At 40.8% G+C, this 24,950-nt stretch overlaps 1 protein-coding gene across 5 annotated transcripts in view; it reads left to right on the top strand.

The window, feature by feature from the left end:
• LOC129711212 (DNA-binding protein RFX2-like) overlaps window positions 1-24,950 on the top strand; it is an 85,536-nt gene that overhangs the window by 40,841 nt on the left and 19,745 nt on the right. For 3 of the 5 annotated variants that reach the window (XM_055658690.1, XM_055658689.1, XM_055658688.1), the window contains 7 exons: window positions 2,690-2,767; window positions 3,139-3,227; window positions 16,404-16,680; window positions 18,792-18,866; window positions 20,376-20,557; window positions 21,126-21,245; window positions 24,610-24,734. In XM_055658690.1, coding sequence (XP_055514665.1) covers window positions 2,690-2,767; window positions 3,139-3,227; window positions 16,404-16,680; window positions 18,792-18,866; window positions 20,376-20,557; window positions 21,126-21,245; window positions 24,610-24,734 — 946 coding nt within the window. The remainder of the gene's footprint in view (window positions 1-2,689; window positions 2,768-3,138; window positions 3,228-16,403; window positions 16,681-18,791; window positions 18,867-20,375; window positions 20,558-21,125; window positions 21,246-24,609; window positions 24,735-24,950) is intronic. The other 2 variants (XM_055658692.1, XM_055658691.1) reach the window with 1 other exon arrangement.

Below are 24,950 nucleotides of genomic sequence, written 5' to 3'. Positions count from 1 at the left end.
GCTTTAGAACCAATAGACACACTTTTTGCAAGCTTTAGAACCAATAGACATGTTTTTGCAAGCTTTAGAACCACACTTTTTTGCAAGCTTTAGAACCAATAGAGACACTTTTTGCAAGCTTTAGAACCAATAGACATTTTTTGAAAGCTTTAGAACCAATAGACACATTCTGCAAGCATTTTAGAACCACTAAGGACACTTACATTTGAGTAGACATGTGTTCAGTGTTATTCACAGCTCAGAGAAACGTGACCCTCTGCCTTCCTCCATCTTGAAGAGACTGTGTGGCACACCACTTCCTGGTTTTATAGTCCCTCCTTCCTGCCGCCAGCGGGGGCAGCAGAGAGAATGGGGAATTTTGTAAAAACATTAATATCTCTGTCATTTTTAATCGATGGGAAAAATCCTCGGCACATATGCGGCGGAGGGGGGCTCTGAGCAAGGTGGCCAAAAATGACGGCCGTAGGTGGCGGCGTTCTCTTGGAAATCGCAGCACAGATGGCCAAAACCAGTCAAGAACAGACTTTTAGTAATATATAAGATAGATAGATAGATAGATAGATTAATGTTTTTGTGTTGCAAGCACAAGAATTATTGGGCAACCTTTCACATGATGCGGACTATTAATTCCTTATTGTATACCATAGACTGGTATGTTTTGTTTAATGAATGTAAATTATCAATCTGTGAAATAGAATCGTAGAGCTATTCAGCATGGAAATGGGCTATTTTGCCCTACTTGTCCATGCAGTCTAAGTTGCCTAACCTACTTGCCCATGCCTGGCACACATCCTTCCAAATCTTTCCTATTCTTGTACCTGTCCAAGTGTCTTTTATGTATACCCATCTAAACCACTTCCTTTGACAGCTCCGTCCATATACGCAGTACCCTCTGTGTGAATAAGCTGCACCTTGGAGGCCTTTTTAAAATTATTTCACCTTGAACCTTTAATTTTAGGTTTCCCTACCCTGGGGAAGAGGCTGTGGTTATTTACCTTATCAACTAAATGTCTTTTAAAAAAATTAAAAAATAAACTTTTTCTTTGGATTAAATTTTTGTGTTGTATCCAAGAGGTTAAACCAAGACTGTTTATGTTGGGGATGTGACAGCATTATGATTCGTAGTGTGGAATGTTGAATCATGTTGGAGAATTGAACTTTGTAATTTTCTCCTCTGTATAGGGAGCGTGTAATTTTACTTTTAATGGTCATCCAATAAAAACCTTTTTCTCGTTAGGTTAATTGTATTTGGGGGGGAGGGGGGGAAACCACCTCAAACTGCATTTAAAACATTGTTTACCATTTCAGATCACTCTTTTTCTCCTTTCTAAACTTATCAAAGGACAATAATGATAGCTCTTGGTCTTGGGATTTTGATTTACCTTGCCAAAATTGCCAAAGGGAAGAAGCATATTTGAAACTGAAGTATTGAGAGGAAGGTATCATAGAACTGTAAGGAGACTTTTTGACTTCAGCAGGCGAAGAACCACTGTAGTATCTTAATGAACTCACTAGATAAATACAGCATAGTCCAATGAGCCATTTGTGTAGACTTGATCCTCTCAATACATCAGAGCAACAGAACATAATTTTAATAAATATTAGACCAAGTGCAGACACGTTGGGTCTGTTCCCCAACGTGCGGTTGTGGGGGGGAGGCAGCATGCAGCATCACACATTAACTACCCCCCCCCCCCCACTCACGCTAAGAGAGGGCAGGAGGGTGAGAGAGAGAGAGAGGGGGGAGGAGGAGAGAGAGGGAGTGCTGAGAGGGGGGTGAGATGAGGGGGGGGGGGAGAGGGTGGGGAGCAGGAGGGGGAGGGGAGGGGGTGGAGTGGAGGGGAGTTTAGGGGAGGGACGGTGAGGGAGGGAATGGAGGGGGAGGAGAGGGGGAGGAGAGGGGGAATTAAGGGAGGAGAGGGAGGAGAGGAGGGGGGTGGGGGGAGAGGAGGGGGGGGGAGAGGAGAGGGAGAGGGAGGGAATGATTGAGGGAGAGGGGGGGGGGGGGGGGGAGAGAGTACCTTTTTTTACTTCAACCCAAACAACCATTTGCAGGCAGTGCTTTTTTACCTCTAACCATATTTTCATTTTCAAACCAAATTAAGGGTACTCACAGTGCTGTTGACATTTGTCAGTGTCATTCAAAGCTCTGATTGAGGCACACCACTTGCAGAGACTGATTGAGGCACATCACTTGCAGAGACTGATTGAGGCACTCCACTTGCAGAGACTGATTGAGGCTCGAAGGGCCGAATGGCCTACTCCTGCACCTATTTTCTATGTTTCTATGATTCAGAGTAATTTGTTGTTGATCAATTATTGGTAAAAGCTGGAATCTGTGAAATCTGCTAGAATGCACCATGATGTGTTCTCTGTTTTTTGAGAAAAGCATAGCTAGCTCAGAAATGTAGAGTTGGTTGGAGTCTTATTTGATTGTCTTTAGCAGTCAGGAAATCCACTATAGGTTATGTTGCTTGTGAATGAAGGTAGATAGAACAAAGTGCTGGAACAATTGTACAGGCCACATGTTCCACAGAAACCCACCAAGTCATGACTAGGATGAGTCACTGGTGAAAGATGGAGGAACTTTCCCCATTAAACGTGCAGATTAAATGACAAGTTTAATTTGCATCCTCCACAAATAATTTCTAGGAAATGGTAGCTTACCTTTACTCTTTGTTGCCCACAGCGACTGGTGGTCCAGGCAACAGGCTCTGCTCAGAAAGGAGGCCAGGTACAGCAGCTTCAGGTTCAGAGAGTACAGCAGGTAAGAAAGGGCTATAAACCTGCAGGAGACAGCAGTGACCAAATCTAATTAGCTCAATCTTCATACTAACCTAATGGTTCTTTTCCATTTCCTTTTGATGCAGAAGAAAACTTGATTTTAAGTTGCTAAGGAGTGCAGGATTTTATTTGACTAGTTTGAGGGAAAGAGTTAGTTTTATGGTTATCAGATGTCCTATGACTCTGCCAGAGATATTGATCTTCAGTTGCGACCTGGAACTTTGGAAATTGTATGAAAAGGTTGGAAAAGAGGCAGAGAATTAGCTTGACCTGGAAAATAGGTTTTGAATTGTGAAGATTGAGTGCACAACTCAAATCTGAACTGAATTCATATTTTCATGTATTTGTTTTTAGGTTCAACAGGTGCAGTCTGTTCAACATGTTTATCCATCACAAGTTCAATATGTGGAAGGAGGAGATGCAGTCTATGCAAATGGGACCATGTAAGTGATTAAAATGTGATTGACCCCGTATAACTCATTGTGACATGTCTATTCTTCTAATCTCGATTCTCTTGCCTTTTATTATCCCTAAATTGGTTTCCATATCTATTTAAACGCATTGCTGCTGGAGTAATATCTGTACAGCTGAATGGTTATTATTTATCATGCATTTGATGTTAATGAGCTCTTACAGTCAAATTCTATGTTTATTTGTTCCATACTTCTCTAGTGCAGGGTATTTGTTATCTGCCATTATTAAAAATGTTTCAGCTAAAATTATTCCTTAGTCTTTTCATCCCCAAGGAAAGGAGTACATGTTTACTTAGTTTGATTATAACCAGGTTGTCACAGGCCAGTAGGAAATAACTGTGGATGCTGGTTTAAATCAAAGGTAGACACAAAATGCTGGAGCAACTCAGTGGGACAGGCACCACCTCTGGAGAGAAAGTCTGGGGAAGGGTCTTGACCCGAAATGTCGCCCGTTCCTTCTCTCCAGAGGCACTGCCTGACCCGCTAAGCTGCTCCAGCATTTTGTGTCACAGGTCAGTTATGTTTTTTCTCAAGTCTCCGATCTCAACATGATTCTAAAATTAGGGTTAATCACAGGTTGATGTAATTGTACTGTTGGTGCCCTGGAACTAACTTCAAGGCATTGAAGTGTCATTGTGAGAGCATTTTGGATGTAGTGATCATAATTCTATAAACCATAAGTCAGTTGTGGAAAGGGATATGGGTAGTCTGGAAATTAAGGCTGATTTCAATAAAATAAAAGAGGACCTGGTAAAATTAGATTGGCAGTGGCTAATTACACCTAAATGTTTAATGGGATTCATTTAAAAGTGAAACCTTGAGAGTTCAGAATCAAGGGTGAAGGAAAGGTCACAAGTAATGTACATGGAACTCGGGATTTCAGGGGATAGTGAATGTCGGATAAAGAAAAAAGAGGAAGAATGTGGCAGGTATGGAGAAATTAAATCGGGGAGGACAAGCAGAAAAGAAAGTGTAGGGGGATGGATAGTTTAACAAAAAAAGAGAGTAAAGAGTGGCAAAGTGTCACTAATGGACAAATTTAAGGAACATTCTGAGGCATTCTATAAGTATATTAAGGGAAATAGGGTAATGGGATTTTTTTTCTCCCCTTTTTTTTTCCACGGTATAAAAGCTTGGATAATCCACTGAGTGAGATTTGCAACTTTTGTTTTTAATTTTGTGGCTACATGGGTCATATTATCACAAATAGAATTGGAAATTCTCCATGTCATTGTCAAATAACAAGACATTCTTGGCAACCCAGATGAAGGAAATCATAGACTGACTTTTGTATTTTCCAATTTTTATTATTCGATGTTTTTGGTATTTTTTAGCTTCCATGTAGATAAGCCATATTGAATGTTTTTACACACCATATGTACAAATCAAGATTATAGAGCATACATCGGGTAAAATTATTTTGCTTTATAAACAAACTAGTTGCTTTGTCAAAGGGATGAATGTACAAACATTGATTTCAGTTCAACTTTCAACACCATAGTCCCCACCAGACTTGCTGATACGCTGCTGGAACTGGGACTGAACACTCCCCTTTGTGCCTGGGTCCTGGACTTTCTCACCGCCTGGCCCCAGGTGGTCAAGATGGGGAGACATACCTCCAACCCCCTCACCCTGAATACAGGATCCCCCCAGGGTTGCGTCCTCAGCCCCTTACTGTACTCCCTGTGCACACATGACTGTGTGGCCAGGTTCAGCTCCAACTCCATCAAGTTTGCTGATGACACAGTGGTGGTGGGCCTGATCTCCGATAATTATAAGAAAGCCTACCTGGAAGAGGTAGCTGACCTGGCACTCTGGTGTCAGAACAACAGCCTCCTCTTGAATGTCACTAAAATTAAGGAGTTGATTGTGGACTTTAGAAGGGAACAACAACCGAGGATGTACACGCCACTGGGGATAAATGGGACTACTGTGGATAGGGTGAGCAACTTTAAATACCTGGGAGTCCAAATCACAGAGGATCTGACATGGACAACACATACTGCCGCATTGGTGAAGAAGGCAAGGCAGTGCCTTTACCACCTCAGGCAGCTGAGGAAATTCAGAGTCCCTCTGAGGATCCTTCAATCCTTCTACTCTGGTGCAGTAGAAAGTATCCTGACTGGAAACATTTCGATCTGATTTGGCAATAGCTCTGCCCAGGACAGGAAGGCTCTGCAGGGTGTAGTGCGTTCGGCTGAACGCACCATGGGAACTACACTCCCCCCCCCCCCCCTCTCTCTCTCCCCCCCCTCTGCAGCACCTATACACCAGGAGGTGCAGATCCAGAGCCAGCAAGATCATGGACCCCTATCACCCAACAAATGACTGTTCCAGCTGCTATGGTCAGGCAAGTGCCTCCGCTGTCACGCTGCGAAAACAGAGAGGATAAGACTGAGTTTCTTCCCACAGGCCATCAGAACTGTAAACTGATCTCACCAGGGCGTAATTACTGTTGTGTCTCTTTTTAATGTAAATACTGGTTCTGTTCTGTTGTTTTGCATAATCCCATAGGCATTGCCACTTTCATTTCACTGTACATCTTTGTGACAAATAAAGTTGACTTGACTACATAAAGACAGCACCAATTTTCTCCCACTTCCCAAGGTTGTGTGGGTTCAAGGGTTAGTTGGCTACAATAAATTGCCCATTAATGTGTAGATGAGTACAGGAATTTAAAGGAAGTTGAAGGTGACGTGGGGAGAAAAAAAAGGATTATTGTTTAAGGGTGGGATCGATGTAGATTGATGGTTGGCGTGGACGATGGGCTGAAAGGCCTGTTTCTGTCCGACACAACTCTGATGTTTACTCTCATGTGCTTGTCCTACCCATCTTATTGATATAATCGCACTTGCAAGCGGTGGTGACTACTAAAGTACTGATTGCTTTTGCTCAAGTATCTGCTTTCTTTCCCCCTCTTTATATTTATTTATTTATTAATTCAATGCAAGACAAACCAAAAAATGATTAATTATTGTATGCACTGCGAACCGAACAATTCTTGTTGCATCTGGACAGGCACGTTAACGCAACAACACAATGATTAAATATATAATAGCCCATAACACATTAAATTAGCAGTAATGCTCTGTAAGCAGAGTACAATAGTATAAATCAGTGTTCATAGCACAACCTAAACAAGATTGTTGCTGGGGTAGGGTTGTGGCTCAGTGGGTATGGGACTTTGATCTTTTTGAGCAGCACTTCCAGGGTGGGGAGGTGATTGATTGGACAATGTCTGCTTTTACTGTAATAACTGTTTGTTTCAATAAATTACCGGTAAGTAGAACAGCGCAGTAAACAGGCCCTTCTGCCCACATTGTCTGTGCCGAACATTATGCTGTTAAACTAATCTGCTCTGCCTGCTTCTGAACTATATCCTTCCATCCCTACATATTCATGTGCCTATCTGAAAGCCTTTTAAACTTCACTATCACATCTGCATAGTCTACCACCCCTGGCCATACTTTTCAGGCACCCACCACGTGCAAAAATAAAAAATAAATGCCCTGAATTCGCCTTTAAATTTGCTCCCTTCTAACTGGGGAAACATTTTTGTCTATGGTGCTTATAATTTTATGTACTTCTGCCAGTTGTCCCTTGGCCTGTGAAACTACGGAAAACAATCCAAATTTCTCCAACCTCTCCTTATAGTTAATACCCTCTAATTTAGCCAGCATCCTGGTAAACCTCTTCTGTGTCTTTTGTTAAGCCTCCATCCTTCCTGTAATAGGGCAACCAGAACTGCACTGAAATTAATTTGAGTTAATTTAATTTTCTTCTCACAGGATTTGTAAATGTTACTTATTTGAACTTGATTTGTTTTTTAGTCCATTAAGACACCCACGTATCATTTGTAAGGTTTGAATTTATCTTGTATGTTCAAGTTTATATACTTCTTGTTGTCATCCATTAAGAGTGTTTTAGAAGCTCCTCTTAGACCACCATCTTCAGTACTATGTGTGTAATTGAATTCTCTACATTATTTTCTCATAAACCATGAATAAATTGCTGGACTGGCAAAATACTCCCATTATTTATCTTTTGGATATCTGGGCCTCTGCCGCAAATTACAATTGATATCAAATGCTAAACTTTAACTATGGCATTCTCTTGGTCTGACATAAGACATGGGAGCAGAATCGAGTAATTCAGCTCATCGAGTTGACTCTGCCATTCGACCACAGCTGGTCTATTCTCCTGCCCTCGCCCAGTATCCTTTGACACTCTTCCTAATCAAAAACCTATCAAACATACCCACTGTCTTGGCCTACACAGCTGTCTGTGGCAATTAATTCCACAGATTCTACACCCTCGAGCTAAAGAAATTCCTCATCTCCGTTCTAAAGGTACATCCTTTTATGCTGCCGCTGTGCCCTCTGTTTCTATTCTCTACTATTGCTGGAAACATTATTTCCAAGTCCATTCTATCTTAACATACCTGCAGCAAGCACAATGACATGAATAAACAGTGACTTATCAGTATCAACCACTGGATATTCTTTGCACTTAATTATAATTGTTAAACACAATAGTATTAGGAACAGTAAAATCTTAAACAATGTCAGAATTTAGTTAGAATAATATTTAACTGGCTCTATAGTTTTTAATGTTTTCTATGAAATTAAATACTTAATCATATGAAATGTAGTCATTTTCTTTTAAATGTATCCTTTATTTCAGAGATCCATTTTACAGTAATTGGATCACTGAAATGTTGATTTGTCTCTTGAATAGCTCTAAAGTTAAACCAAACCAAGTACCTAAGGAACATAGCTCACTGGCCAATGCTATTAATTGCTTCCAGCTAAAACTAGCTGGCCGAGTATTTTATTACAAACTATAATTAAATTGTTCATAGCGAAACCATTATTATATGGAAAATTTCATAAAGCAAAATCATCTTTCCAACTTATTTGTTACATGTTTCTTATTTATTGATCATTTGATACTCTACCAACATTTCTCCGAGGACCAACCTTGGTTAAATGAGGAGAGTAGAAAAACATAAAAAAAGAGCAAAATGCATACCTAAAAATGAAATGCCTCCTAGTGAAGCTGCATCATAAAGTTTCAAGCATACAACAACAGAAGCAGTTTTATAAGGTTAAAACGAAGGGATCCTTTAACTAGCTACCCTGGCCATCGAGTTGCCAATAGAATCATGCAGCATAGAAATTGGTGCTTTGACCCAGCATCTCCATGCCAACGATCAAGTATCCATCTGGACTTGTTCCATTTACCAGCACTTTGTGTATTGCTTTCTTTGACTTGGTGATTTCAGTTGTATAATATTGAACAAATAGCTAAATCGAGAAGGAGGTTCATTGTGGTCTGCAGTGATCAAGCCTAGCACTACAATGCACGAGATAAGGCTAAAATGTTTAAGACCTTCAGCATAAAAAGTCCAGTTGGCGTCATTCAAAGAAGAAAGAAAAATGGTTATGGGTAATTTTGTCCTAAGACATTATTGCAGAAATGTTTTTAAGCAATGTTAAATATATAGATTTGTTGCTTCGTAGTTTTCTGTGAGAAATTTTGGATGTGACTGAGCATTCAATCACTATAATAGCATCACAGTGGCTTCAGGAAATTATGCAGGGTGAAACCAAGGCTTGTGTTTGCCTATACTGAATTCCACTGGCATTCATTTAACCTATTAATATAATTCTGTACTTTTTTATTCCAGCAACACGACTAATGATGCTGTCCGAGTTTGTTGTCAGCAAACTTTGATGCAAAGTATTCTGCCTTGTGTTTGTCACATGAACACTTGGGTCGCAGATCCCAGTCAATTCATTATTTGTGTCCACTGATTTGTGCTTGGTCCCCTGATGAGACTACTTCTGATTATCCAAGATTTTCTCCCTCCTCTCCTGGTTTGTGCAATTCTCTTTTGAAAGTACCCCACAAATTCCTGCCAGTTGATCTTTTATTTTACATATTAATAGTTTAGTCAAGTTTACCATGGGTCATCCCTATTTGGTTTAACATTAAAATGTTCTATTTAAAAATTAAATAGCCACAAAACTATTTTACTAAGTATTGATCAATATATATTCACCAGTAATACATCTCCACCCCTCCTCATACTATGTTGACTTTGTCGCCACATGAATTTATTTATCTCTGGTTTTCTGGTGCCCATCTGCCCCATGCACATACTCCATATTTACAGTTTTCCTGAGTTTAATAACTTGTTTTTGTCTGATCCCTCATGGATCATTGTTTCATATTCATGAGGACAGGTGGTCCTGTCAGTTTTGAGAACAATGGGAATGTGCAATACCGGAGGGAGAGAGCACTTTGGAACGTGTGGGAGCCAGTTTTGTTTCAATTTAGCACAAAGAACAAAATCTTTCATTTTAAACTTGGAACTGACCAGGAGGAAGAACGCACCTACGTTATACCTGGGATATTGTGATTTGTCACTGGCACTTGTGATTACTAAAGAAAATGAGATTTTACTTTGTTGTCTTACCTGCCAACTTTGTTCTCTATAAATAATAAACCAGCTTAAAGTTTGGTGTTGGCTTTGTTTAATTGAAGTGTTTTCAGCACATCCATTGAAATATTGGAGAATGGCAAATATGGGTGCTATTGGATGGCACCTTTCCCAGGGTATAATTAGATAGCTGAGTGCATTCCTGAACGAAAGAGGCACAAGGACGATTTGAGAGTTCTCAGAGTTGTAGTCATAGGGCTATATAGCATGTAAAACGAGCCATTTGGCTCGCCTTACCCATGGCAAACAAGTGGGCGCACTGGGATTGTTCAATTTACATGCATATGCTTAATACCCCTCTAACCCTTCCCATCCATATATCTGTTCAATATCTTTTAACAATCATAATTGTATTTGTTTCTGTAGGCTCCTCTGTCAGCTCATTACAGATATGGACTACGCTATGAGTGAAAAAGTTGTGCCTAAGGTCCCTCTTGCATTTCTCCCAATCTCACCTTACACCATAACCCTCTAGTTTTTAATTCTTCTACCCAGGAAAAAGATTGAGCATTCACTTTAGCCATGCCCCTTATGATCTTGTACACCTCTATAAGTTGCCCCTCAGCTTCTTATAATCCAGAGAAAAAACATGCTTATCTACAAAATCTTTTTGGTTCTTTTGAAAATTGTAATGTTGCTTACAGGAAGGGTTTCTGTCCACGTTCTGCATTGACTCTTCATAACTTGAATCACTTTAATCCTAGCAGTTTTGTGGAGAATAATTCAAACCTCTCTAATCATATCTGGAATCATTTTGGTCATTTATTTCTACACGTTCTGCATAGGTTGCATGGAAGTTCAATATAACTCAATTGTAGGAATATGTGTCCTACTTTAGTTTTTTTAATAATTTTTTTTTGTGCCATCTTAACATTTACACATGAACATATCCCTATTCATCAGTACCCACTTTACAATTGTATTCTTTACATTATATTTCCCCTCTTTGTTCTTCCAAGCACAATGTACCACATTGTATTGACCTGTGTCTGCCTATTCCAACAGCCTATCTGTCCTCTTGATGTATACCTTAATATATACCTGACCTCACTGATTGCCAGTTTTGTGTCGTCTGCATGTATCATTCAAGCGGCAAATGCATATCGAGAAAAGATATGGCTTTGCCACTAGTTCCTGGGAAACATCCGCTCCATACCTTCCTCTGGACTGAAAAATACTTTTCACTGCTACATTCTGTTTTTTAACCCAAAGGTGATTTGATATGCATGCTGCTGTAACATTGGCTTCAATTTTGCTGACAAACCTTCCATGCGGTATGGTATTTTTTATCAGATATTTAAAAATCCACCTAAATAACAGAATCTCCGACATTAACCGTTTATGCTACCTCATTAAAAACTGTTAATTTAGTTTAACACTAACTTCATTATAGAAATTGGATAATCATGTTACAACCGTACAAGACATTGGTGAGTCCACATTTGGAATATTGTGTTGAGTTTTGGTCGCCCTGTTGTAGGAAAGATAATGTTAAGCTAGAAAAGGTGTAGAGATTATTTACGTGGATGTTGCCAGGATCTGAGGGCCTGAGCTATAGGGAGAGGTTGAGCAGGCTGAGACTTTATTCCTTGGAGCGCAGAAAGATGAGGGATGATCTTATGGAAGTGCATAAGATCATGAGAGGAATCGATAGGGTAAATGCAGTCTTTTACCTAGAGTAAAGGGCCTGTCCCACTTGGACGACCTAATGCACGAGTTTTGAAGACCCTAGACGAGTTGAAAAAAATGTCAAGGTTGTGTTGACTCGCCGAATTAAAAGACCTGCGACTATGTCGCCGACTTCCTACGACTGTGTCTACGACCTCTTATGACTATGTCTACGACCTCCTACGACCCCCCCTCGACCTCAGTCTTCCACACCTAAGACCAACTACGACTAGCTACGAGTGGAAAATGATCACATGATAAAATGATGTCATGTTTGCATTTTTTTTTCTCGGGCCAGTTACCTACCTACGACTACCATCACAACCTACTATGACCTACCTACGTACGAGTAAAAAGTGTCCATTTTTCTCATGCCGACCTTTTTTACTTGTGGACATTTTTTTATCAGGCTGGAAAAAACGCCGCAACCTACTTGAGGCCACGATTACACGGCGCCCACTCACGAGCATGAGAAAGAGATACGAAGACCTACGACCTCGTGGCGACCATGCTGCGAGTATGAGTCAAGGGCAAACTCGGCAGAGGTCGCCAATTAGGTCGTGAAAGTGGGACGGGCTTCAGGGAATGAATAACCAGAGGACATGGGTGAGCAGGGAAAAGATTTAATAGGAACTTGAGGAGCAACTTTTTTACTTAAAGGCAGTAGGTATATGGAATGAACTACTGAAGGATGTAGTTGAGGCAAGTTAGAATGTTTAAGAAACATTTGGGCAAGTACATGGATAGGCTAAGTTTGGAAGGATATGGGTTAGGCGCAGGCAGGTGGGACTAAGGTGGGGAGGGCATCTTGGCCGGCGTGGGCAAGTTGGGCTGAACGGCCGGTTTCCATGCTGTGTGATTCTATGACATCTCTATGATTCACAAATTAATAAATTCACACATACTCTCTTTCAATTCAGACTCAACAGGAGTGTAGATTGATTAATCTGTGGTCTATGATGGTTTGGGCCTTATCCTTGAATGTTTGTTGATTAAGGATGCAATATTTGAAAATCTCGTCTTCTAGCAACACCCAATTTCTCTGTATCATCCTAAACCTGGTCTCATAGTTAAGTGTAGCCAGCTATTCTAGTACCTCTACCTTGCTGTTTTATAGCCGATCTACCATTCCATTTATTCATCTTTTACTATTGCTTCAGCAGCAGCACCCTGTTTGTTCATTTAACACCTCTGCCTCCACAAGCCCTTTCTGGGATCAAATTTACCATTGATTTTTGCTTGCATTGTCAACCTGTCATGCCTCTTGTTCTCCATCTCATTAGGCATTTAGTGAGCTCTAGCTTTTGTTGCTCCACCCATACTTAGGATGTAAAGCTAACTTATTAAAAACAAACCATTCTCTGATTATTGTTTTACCTGTTGATTATTGACTGGTTTACCCTGACCATATCTTTCCCTGGACCTCTGAAGTCAGCTTGTCTCCTGCTAGGTATTTTTACTTTTGATTACTCCTTATGCTTTTCCATAGTTGTTCAAAACATTTGATCAACGTTCCATAAATCATAAAATCATTGTAATTGTTCTCTCAGAGCCATTTTTTATGGGATTTGTTAGAGGTACACTAAAGGTAAAAGTAAATAAAATGTATCCAAAGCCAATTCCTTTCAATATGATCGCAGGTGGTCTATATTGGCCTCTTGGGTGCCCCGCAGGGATGCGTTCTCAGCTCCTTAGAATACTCCTTATGCAATCACAACTGTGCAGCCAAATTCCACAAGATTGCAGGTGACGCTGCTGTAGTGGGATGGTTCCCCAACAATGATGAGTTGGAGCACAGGAAGGTTACTAACATGATGTCAAGACAATAACCTCTTGGGCAGCACGGTAGTGCAGCGGTAGACCAGTTGCCTTACAGCACCAGAAACTCTGATTCGATCCTGATTATAGGTGCTGTCTGTATGGAGTTTGTAAGTTCTGCATGGGTTTTTTCTCCGCCCACTCTCCAAAGATGTACAGGTTTGCATGTTAATTGGCATGGTAAAATTATAAATTGTCCCGAGTGTGTGCAGGATAGTGTTAGTGCATGGGGATCGCTGGTCGGCATGGAGGGCCGGAGAGCCTGTTTCCCCGCTGTATCTCTAAACTAAACTCTCCCTCAATGTCAGTAAGACAAAGGAGCTGGTCATTGACTAGGAAACAGGGTGATGACTATGTCACCGGGGGTGAGATTCAAGCTGCTGGGTGTAAGTATAACCAACAATTTGTCCTGGTCCAACCACATTGAATTGATGGCCAAAGCACACCAATGTCTCTACCTCGTCAGAAGACAACAGAAATTTGGCATGTCTCCAACAATGCCTGCAACTTTCTATAGATACACCGTAGAAAGGATCCTACCAGGATGTGTCCCAACTTGATTTGACAACTGCTCTGTCCAAGACTGCAAGAAATTGCATAGAGTTTTGGGTGCAGGTCAGTCCATCACACAAACCAACCTTCCCTCATTCCCTCCCCTCCCCCCCATCAACTCCACCTATACTCCACCTACTTGATATCACGTGAAACAAAACGTTTCACTATACTGATAGATGCGATAAGGATAAACCGATACCAATATCCAGATGCATGTCTGAAGAAGGGTCTCGACCCGAAGTGTCACCCATTCCTTCTCTCCAGAGATGCTGCCTATCCTGCTGAGTTACTCCAGCTTTTTGTGTCTATCTCCAGATGCATGACAGTTTAGTAAGGCAAATGCACTACCCAGTCCACATACTCCAGCTACACTTTGCACTACCTCGGGAGAGCAGCCAGCAATCAAGGATCACTCACACTCTGGTTATTCCTTCTTCTGCCCTCTCCTGTCGGTGAAAGATCAAAGCTTGAAAGCACATATCATCAGAAACAAGGGCGGCATGTTTCCTGCTGTTATTAGTTAAATGAACAGACCTCCCATATGTATTCCCAAAGGTCGTGTTGTGATGATGTACAAGTTCCATTAAGGTTAGCCCTGCAGGGCAGTCAATGTAATTTGCATTCCAAACACCAGACTCCTGAAACAGGTGCACTGTTGTGAGCTCTGACATAGGAAGAGCCGCCAAGACATACAGAGGGCAAATTTCAATGGTGTGCTCAATGCCAGCTACAAAAATACAATGTCCTCACCCCTTGTCCTACGAGCATGGAGTGGAGAAAGGGTATTCAGGTTGGCTGTGAAAATGTTGTCCCTGCGTCTGGAGCACAGAGGCCATGTTTGAGTAGTGGAAGAATCAGGACACATCACAACCTATCTACCTACCTGCCCCATGTCACTATCCTGCCCCATCCACGAAGAGTCTGTTATTTCCACACTTACCTCATTAGCCACTGCTGAACCCACAAAACTAGACTGGAAGTAAGTCATCTGTGATCCCAAGGAACTACCTAAGATGAAAGCAAGAAGAATGTATATGAAGCAGTAACATTGATATAGGGTGTGTAAATATTCATAATCGTGATAAAATGTCTGCGGGTGTTTGTTCTGGTATTGCACAGGTGCTGCTGTAAAACTTAAGGTGCTGTGATCACTAATTGGTAATATTTGATCTGTGCATGAGATAAGCCTCGAGATTCTCACAGGATGCTTTCACTGAGCGGTACTGGTTGCTTTTCTCCTTTAACAAAAAAATTCTGTTGTCCAAAGTCAGAATTTAAGTTGGACAATGGCGAGGGTTCAGTGGTAGTTGTTTCAAATAATTGGCATATAGGCTTGGAAGTAATAAAATCATGGACACAGGAAAAATAAAAACAACATGTATTAAATCATAGCTTAAGACAAAAATATATTTATATTCCCAGCAAACAATTCAACCATGGTTTCTGTAAATCTATGGAAGAGAAAACAAGCATCCCAATGGAATGTCACTTGGCCATGAAGCCAACATCTCTGGAGGCTTTAAGATCATTGTAATTGTTATTGATAATGTATGCAGAGATAACAATGCTATCTCCAGAATGTTTCCAGACAGCATGGATAAAGCCAGATTAGACCTTGGGGTTGTCTTCAAGGTAACAAGAGGCCTAAGTCAGGACAAGGACATGACATGGGGTTCATAGACCAAGGCAATAATGGAAACCAGTTTAAAAAAAATTAGGTAATAGAGATAACTAGCAGTTCTCGAGATAAAGCGCACGAAGGGCACTTGAGGAATGCAGTAATGATCTTAACTGATCAAACGGTTGCTTTAGGCACGAGGTCACCAGATTCTGGCCAGAGCGTACTTTTCATTGGTATTCATCAAACGTACTTTGCAGTTGAAGGGTACAGCAAAGATGAAATTCTAGTCTCTGTAAATAAAGAGAATTACTCGATGGCTTGGCAGATTTAAAGGTGGATAGATCCCCCAGTGTTGGATGAAATTTCTCCCAGGCTGTTGTAGCAGGCAAGGGAAGAGACTGCTGGGGCACTGGCTGAGAATTTTACTTGGCTGGCTGAAGTGATGCTACCAGATGACTGAAGGGCGGCAAAGAGGGCTGCAAGGGTATGCCTGGTAATTACAGACCTGTGAGCCTATGAATAGTAAGGAAGTTATAGGATAGGCTCTGAGGGACAGGATTCATGATTACTTGGAAAAGCAGGGACTAATCAGAGAGAGCAGCATGACTTTGCCAACTACAAGTCCTGTCTGACTAATCTGACTAAGTTTGGAGAAGATTTTGATGAGCAGTGCAGTAGATGTGGTTTACAAGAACTTCAGTTCAGAGTCACAGATAACATTTTAGAAGTGTCTAAATGAGCTCTTGAATCGCCCAGATGTAAAAGGCCATGGGTCAAGTACTGGAAGATGGGCTAAATAGTGATGGGTGTCCACTCGTAAGCCGGACATCAGCCAAATGACCTGTTTCCGTCCTCTTATGATACTCACTCTATGAATATAACTACTTCACATCTGCATTCACCATCCTTCCCATCGCACATTCAAGAATATTTCCTGCGGCAGGTCTTATAACTCCCCTTGTTGTTTTGTTTTGTCCAGACGTGCAGCATACTCGTACCCAGAAACCCAACTCTATGCACAGAATCCTGGAGCCTCGTACTTTGAATCACCGGGAAGTTCTGTTCAAGTGACCACGGTTGTGTCCTCACCCACTGTGGTGCCATCTCATAATATGGTGGGAACCGTAGGCATTGCGATGGAGGTGGGAGGAAGTCAGATCATCTCAAGCAGTGGTGGAACATACCTTATCCATGGAGGATCGATGGACAATTCCAGACACCCACTGTCTCACGCTACACGCCCATCACCTGGAACTGTGAGCAAACTTGTTTGGTTGAAAAGATTGCAAATCCCTGATTTTTTTTTTTCACTCCTTTCATCCAACTTCAGCTAACCTGGGATGAGGGGATGTTGCAGGCTCTTTTATGCGATGTCAAGAGCTGATTTTGTTACCCTGTTGTTAGTTCAGTCACAGTGGATTTTCACAGTCACAACATGACTGCTTTTCTTTGGAAACCCTGGTACCAGACACATTAGACCAAAATCTCACATTAAGGAACTTGCCGAGTGTTAGCCATGGAACAAGTTTGAATATTGATAAGTACATAAAGGTAATGAAGGGACCTTTTTAAAAAATAAAACTCCCCTAGACAGCTTCAGTAATCTGGCTGTGCTGTCTGAGATAATGATTGGATAGCCTTTGATAACGATTACATCAATTAATGAAATATGATGGAATTTGTTTTAAGGTTTTCTCCCTTTTAATCCAGTTCTCCTGCCCATATCCCAGTTCCAAGATGTATGTAGCCATATCTGCCTCCTATTGACTGTTTCCTAATAATTTTAATTTGCCTGCCTAATTGCAGACCTTATCAATCAATTTTTAGAAAATGACCACCATAGCAACTATAGGACTCTTCCCAGCCCTGTGCACCCAAGATCTAAAGATTTAGTATGAAGATAATTTATTTTTCATCATTATTGAGACACAAGAGGTTGCAGATTCTGATATTAGGAGTAAAAAACAAACTGCTGGTCCTGATGTGTAGTTTTGGCCCAAAACATCGACTACCCCATCACCTCCACAGATGCTGCTTCATTGCTGAATTCTATTTTTTTTTTTCTTCTCATGTCATCAACCCCTCTTTTTTTCTTTTTATTTCAATTTTCAGGATCTGGGAGTCACTTGGCAATGCCATTATTTATTTTCCATTCTTGTTTGAGTGGTGGGTCAGGCTTGAGGGTCTGAGTCGTCTACCCCTGTCCTATTTTCTTGTGTTTTGGAGCAGATCTGAGAAATATTTTTATCATCTAGAGGATGGTTGGAATCTGCAATGGGTGGTGGAGACAGATGCTCAGAACATTGAAGAATCACCTAATTAAGCATGGACATGGTGGATCCAAGGGACAGTTTCACGGATTTATGACTATGATTCTCATTCTGGTTTTCATTGAGGGCTTTATTGGGGTTAAGAAATTTAACATGAGTAAGGTGCTGTATGTTTGTAAAAAATAATTCATGAATGGGACAGAAGACATTTGAATATAAAACTAAATGAGAACTTAGATGTTAGCTATCACATCACCTAATATGCCATAACACTGAAAAAGAGGTGATCAAAAAAGGAACCAGAATGCATTATAATTAATTTAATAATCTATAATTTAATTGGGCAAGCACTTTTGTGGTTAAACACTACATACATTTGGTCTAACACTCATTAGGGCATTGTCTTTGCAGTTCCCAATGCTGGTAACGGTCTGAGAGCCATCGAGTCATACAGTATGGAAACAGACACTTTGGCCCAACTTGTCCATGCCGACCGAGATGCCCCATCTAAGCTAGCCCCATTTGGCCACGTTTGGCTCATATCCCCCTTTGAGAGTCAGAAGACTGCTCTTGTTCCACGTAAGGTTATAAGCACATAAAGGAGGCTGATGTTAAGGGAAATGCCATTTTTAACTCGCAATCATCATTTTAAAGAGCTTGGAATTACATGGAGCAGGAAGTTAGCCTGACCTTGCAATATTTGTTTGTGATAAAATCCTTGCTTTCAATGAACAATGTGGAAATTGGAAAAACAAGTCTTTGCATGTTATTTTTCCTCACTTTATGCTGTTATTTCTCATTTGAGAAATGCATGTGTTGGAATCCTGGCCCATGCACAATTGGGAATGCTGCAGGAAGTCAAAGGTTGTTGTTCCTGATAGTGAAAGAAGTAAATAGATAGCCTGTTCACCTTATTTTTTAATACATTTTCATATAATATCATTATCTTCCTCAAATATATTATTTGTGTTCATTGACTATCTGGGATTGTTATGACATGTAATTTATGCATATTCTGTTATACATTTAGTCAGTTGAATAATAGCCAAAGTTGATTTTACGATGTTTCATCTGAAACTTTACACTTGCTTCAATAGATTGAAATGGCAATTGAGAACCTACAGAAATCTGAAGGCATCACAGCTCATAAAAGTACTCTACTGAACAGCCATGTGAGTACCTCTAATGACCCAGGTTTTCATTTGACCTCATCTAGTAATTTACTATTCTGGTCTACATGGAGTTTTATATACTGTATCCCCCACGGTCCTATCTTTACTGAAATAGATCATGAACCAAGTGCAATGTTGGCTGATGATACAAAGTTGCATGGTAGTTGATAAGCATCAGAAAGGTTTCAAGGAATCATGAACAGGTAGAGTGAATAGGCAAGGACACCGCCTGAGGGGTAATATGTGGGCATCCCCTTTCGTCAAAAAATAGTGGAGTGTTTTATAAACGGATGGGCTGAATGGAGTATGAGTAGGTGTTCAGAGGGACCCAGGCATACATGAATCATTGAAAGTTAACATTCAGCTGCAGTAAGCCGTGTGAAAGCAGTTGGAATGTTGCTTTTTATTCCAGAAGGATTTGAATATGAGAATATAAACCCTTTACTGAAATTATATTGGCGAGTCTGTATCCCTAGGTAATGTGTGCAGATCTGGTCTTCATACCCAAGGCAAGATATAGTTGTGAAAATGAGAATGGAATGAAGGTTCACCAAATTGATTACAGGGTTGAGGGTGTGAGGAGTGATTGAGAGTCTGTGACCAAGAAGAATTAGTGGTGATCGCACTGAAACATACAAAGTTCCTCTGGGGCTTGACACAATGGAAGCAGGGAAGATGTTTTTCAATGCTGGAATAACAGAACCAGGGGTCAAAATCTGAAAGTAAATTATAGAGGTCAACTATTCAGAACTGAGACAAGAATATTTTTTTTTCACCCAGAGAGTAATGCACTTTTGGAGTTTTCAATCTAAGTGGAGTCTCAGGCAGATGGATTCTAACAGCCACATGTTACTGGTGCTTATTTTATGAGGAAACCTATACTGGGTTTTCAATGTGACTCGCAACACGAAGCATTAGTAGGCCAGCTCTTGCACAGGCATCAAAGTGTCCTGTAGATCAATTTACTTTTTGGACTAGTTACAATTAAGAAGGGTTTGTTTTCAAGTGTTGATTTCCTTCTGTAAGAAGCAATCTTCAAACATTGCTTCCCATTTGCCAACTCATGAGACCTAGTAAGATGGATAGGAGTTGCCTAACAATGTTGTGAAACAGGGTGCAATGCAAAGTCCCGTAAAGAGACTCTCCTTCTAACTATATGTGATATAAGAGTGAAATTTACATCAACAGTGGCTAATTCTATTTCAAAGGTTATGTACTCTACAAGTTAAATCATCTCATTTTACCATTGCAATGAGAAAACAATTGAATGTGTATTTCATTTCAGGATTTCCATGTGATTTAAACTAGGAAAACTTCCTGAAAGCGAGCTTCAGAGAAACCGCTTGTTAATGTGATACCATTTAATGCCTTCACTGTTTATCGTGCAATTCTTGGCTTTGTGTTCTCGGGTGTTAATTTACTGAGCTGACCAGTAAACCTATACATTGGAAGCTGTTTAGGAAAATTTTACAGCACGGATGGGTGACATACATTTTCTGCTCAAAACAGCTTCAGTGGCTTCTTGACAATTATGAGACAGCTGAAGGAGTTAGTCTCCCTCGGAGTTCCCTCTACAACCATTACCTGCGGCATTGTCAAGAACAGAAGCTTGATCCCGTCAATGCAGCTTCCTTTGGCAAACTGATTCGTTCAGTGTTCATGGGGCTGAGGACCAGAAGACTAGGAACAAGGTCAGAGCAAATTGCATATCCATAAATCTATGTCAACAATTCTTTCTTGTTGTATCTTGGTCTGTAGTGAAACTTTCCCACGACAATGTTTCTAAGATAGGAGTTGCTTTAAAACATTCTCCTTGTGCTAATAAAAAGTCATTTGATAAATGTATCCCGATATGCAGGAGCTTTAAATTCCTGTTGATGTTCAAACTTCTTGCACTTTGAACATCAGTCTTGAAAGCTGCAATAATAGTGTTTTTCTACTTCATTAACCTAAAAGACTTGCATTACAATTACACCACTGCCCAGCAATACAGCTGGTTAAAAATTGGAAATGAGATTTGATAACCGGGAGTGTTGGTACCTGCTTTTGATTAATCTTTATTCTCTTTTTCTGTCTCCTTGATCGAAACCACTTGTAATGACATAACAAAAATCTACATCAAATACAAAAATTAAGCTAATATTTCTCACTGCTTTTCTATTGCCTAGAAATAATGACAATAATTATTTTTGTAATTGTTGCCAGGAGCAACTATTTATTCAGCAATCTTTAGTTGTAGATCACATTCCTGTGTTGCAGGGGAAATTCCAAGTATCACTATTACGGGATTCGTCTAAAGCCAGATTCGCCTTTAAACCGTTTACAGGAGGACATGCAGTACATGGCGATGCGACAGCAACCAGTACATCAGAAGCAAAGGTATGATACCAGCCTTTGCCCATCTCCCCAAGGTTCAGGGACCCTGGTCCTCAGCAAAGATTGCACCCCGGCATATCAGCTGAGGACCGATGTCAGCATGTCCTTAACCAAGAGCCATTGTGACCCAGAGGCCACAATCCCTAGTCCAGATACAATTCCAACACAAAACTATACTGCCCTCATCCCATGTGATCCCAATCCTCAGCAATGGTGCAGCACAATATTATGATGCCGATGCCTACTTTACAACCCACATTCAAAAACTCAAGCAAGCATACAGTCCCAGCATTTCTCTGCCTGCTGTTTCCATTATTCATCCTACATTGAAGAGTTCCAGGAAACAATCCCCGCTGTCACTCATTTCTAAAATAGCTATATCTGAACATCCCCTGCTGACATGACCCACCCAACTCATATCGAGGGTCTACTTTGGCCACGGATCCACACCCCAAGTCAAGGTGCAATCCCACTTACCTCATCCATCATTTAACCCCTGTCCAGGAACTCTAGCTATATGGTAGCAACTTAATGCATCTTCTGAGCTGTTTTCTCAGATATAAGACGGGAATTGGCTAGGATAGACTGGTAAATTATACTTAAAGGGTTGACAGTGGAGATGCAATGGTGAAGATTTAAAGACCGCATCGATGAACTCCAGAAATTATTCATCCCTGTCTGGCGAAAAAATAAAACTGGGAAGGCGGCTCAACCGTGGCTGACGAAGGAAGTCAAGAATAGTGATAAAGCCAAGGAAGAGGCATATAAATTGGCCATAAGAAGTGGCAAACCAGAGGACTGGGAGAAATTTAGAACTCAACTGAGGTGGACAAAGGGGTTAATTAATAGGGGGGGGGGGAACGTGCATGAAAGAAAGCTTGCAGGGAATATAAAAACTGACTGTAAAAGTTTATTTAGGTATGTAAAACGGAAAAAAATTAGTGATGACGAATGTCGATTCCTTACAGTCAGAGGCAGGTGAATTTATATTGGGAAACAAGAAAATGGCAATGGTTCTGTCTACACTAAGGAAGACACAAACAATCTCCCGGCAATAATAGGGGACCGAGGATCTAGTGGGAGGGAGGAATTGAAGGGAATCCACATTAGTCAGGAAATGGTGTTGGGTAAACTGTTGGGGACTGAAGTCAGACAAGTCCCCAGGGCCTGATGGTCTGCATCCCAGAGTACTCATGGAGGTGGCCCTAGAAATATTGGATGCATTGGTGATCATTTTTCAATCTTCCCTCAACTCTGGATCATTTCCTGTGGGCTGGAGGGTAGCCACTTTTTAAGAAAGGAGGGAGAAAAAAAAACTGGGGAATTATAGACCAGTTCGCCTTACCTTTCGGTAGTGGGGAAGATGCTGGAGTCGATTATTAAATATGTTATAGCAGTGCATTTGGAAAGCAGCCACGGGATTGGACAAAGTCAGTATGTATTTGTGAAGGGGAAATCATTTTTGACTAATCTTTTGGAATTTTTGAGGATGTAACAAGTAGAATGGATAAGGGAGAGCCAGTGCATGTGGTGTATCTAGACTTTCAAAAAGCCTTTGACAAGGTCCCACACAAGAGATTAGCGTGCAAAATTAGAGCACATGGTATTGGGGGTAGGGTATACATATGGATAGAGAACTGGTTGGTAGACAGGAAGCAAAGAGTAGGGATGAACGGGTCGTTTTCAGAATGGCAGGTAGTGACTAGTGGGGTGCCGCAAGGCTCGGTGCTGGACCCCAGTTGTTTATAATATATATTAACGATTTAGATGAGGGAATTAAATGTAACATCTCTAAGTTTACGAATGACACAAAGCTGTGTGACAGTGTGAGCTGCGAGGAGGATGCTATGAGGCTGCAGGGTAACTTGGATAGGTTGGGCGAGTGGGCACATGCATGGCAGATGCAGTATAAAGTGGATAAATGTGAGGTTATCCACTTTGGTGGCAAGAACAGGAAGGCATATTATTATCTGAATGGTGTGAGATTAGGAGAAGGGGAGGTGCAACGAGTCCTGGGTGTGTTTGTACATCAGTCCCTGAAAGTAAGCATTGCAGGTACAGCAGGCAGTGAAGAATCCTTAATTGCGAGAGGATTTGAGTTTAGGAGCAAGAAAATCCTACTGCAGTTGTACAGGGCCCTGGAATATTGTGTGCAATTTTGGTCTCCTAATTTGAGGAAGGACATTCTTGCTATTGAGGGAGTGCAACATAAGTTCACCAGGTTTCTGGGATGGCGGGATTGACGTATGTTGAAAGAATGGGTCGACTGGGCTTGTATTCGCTGGAATTTAGAAGGATGAGAGGATATCATATAGAAACATCTAACATTCTTAGAAGATTGGACAGGGTAGATGCAGGAAAAATGTTCCCGATGTTGGGGAAGTCCAGAACCAGAGGTCACAGTTTAAGAATAAGGGGTGGTCATTTAAGACTGAGATGAGGAAAAAAAAATTCACCCAGAGAGTTATGAATCTGTGGAATTCTCTGCCACAGAAGGCAGTAGAGGCCAATTCAGTGCATGTGTTCAAAACAAAGTTAGATTTGGCTCTTGGGGCTAAGGGAATCAAGGGTCATGGGGAAAAAGCCGGAATGGGTTACTGATTTTGGATGACCAGCTATGATCAGTTGGTTCGAAGGACTGAATAGCCTACTCCTGCACCTATTTTGTATGTTTCTATTTCTCAAGATAAAGGACGAGTTGGAGTTTTAACATTGAAGGTTATTGATTACAATAGCAATACATGCTAAGATTGGTACTTTTGACCGTAACTTTCAAAGACACTGATCAGATCTGATTTAATCAACCTGTGCCTTTAATTCTTGAAATGTCATTGACCTTTCATAGCAATTCATTGGTAAAGAAATGGAATAGATAGAACTTTCTTTCAGCAGATATGTGTGAAGAAATAATGTACAAAAACCTGGTGATTGTCATTGAGTTCAAATTAAATGCTTCCAGGTGACACTGGGAATGGTCACATAAGTAATCTTAAACAGTGTGCTTCCTAAATAGAGAAATAATGAGGAATCTGGTCAGTATAATTTGGTGTACAAGGGAAAGGAGAAATTAACAAATACTGCCACTGAGGGTAGCTTAAAGGAATGAGTATTTAAAATTGTTCCACTGTTTCAGTGCTTATTGCAAGTTATCATAAATTTAAAAAAGATATCAGTTGATGCAAGAACATTGCTGATCTTAGATCCTTAATCTTTATCAGCAGATCAGGGGGAATAAGACAGTTCCATGAGAACAGTTAACAGATCAGTTGTAATTTTGTTGAACACCAGAAGAGGGGCAGGATTTTCATTCCTGGACCTTATTCTTCCAAAATGCGTTTTTATTTTTATGTTTTGTGTTTGTTTTTAGATTTAAACCAATGCAAAAATTGGATGGTGTGGGAGACAATATGCCTGGAAATGGACAGCATGCGACCCCAACAACTCCAGAACAATCAGTCGCTGCACAGAGCCAACATCACCAGCAATTTCTGGGTCAGTCTGTTATTCTTCTTCAGGAGATTCCAAGGGGAGTTAATCCTCTGCAGGCTATTTATGGCTTATGTTGAATGTTGAACATTCCTCTTCAATATTTCTCAAAGAATTTCCAGCTGACAATATGTTGCTCCATAATGGGAGGCTGCTCCACTTATTCCCAATGCCTAACAATTACCTGCATTTTTTAAAAAAACCGGTAGATTGAATAAAGCA

Source organism: Leucoraja erinacea, chromosome 29 (assembly GCF_028641065.1).
Source record: "Leucoraja erinacea ecotype New England chromosome 29, Leri_hhj_1, whole genome shotgun sequence".
Classification (NCBI taxonomy): domain Eukaryota; kingdom Metazoa; phylum Chordata; class Chondrichthyes; order Rajiformes; family Rajidae; genus Leucoraja; species Leucoraja erinaceus.
The sequence above is the reverse complement of the archived record's forward strand: the minus strand, read 5'-3'. Positions and strand labels throughout refer to the sequence as shown.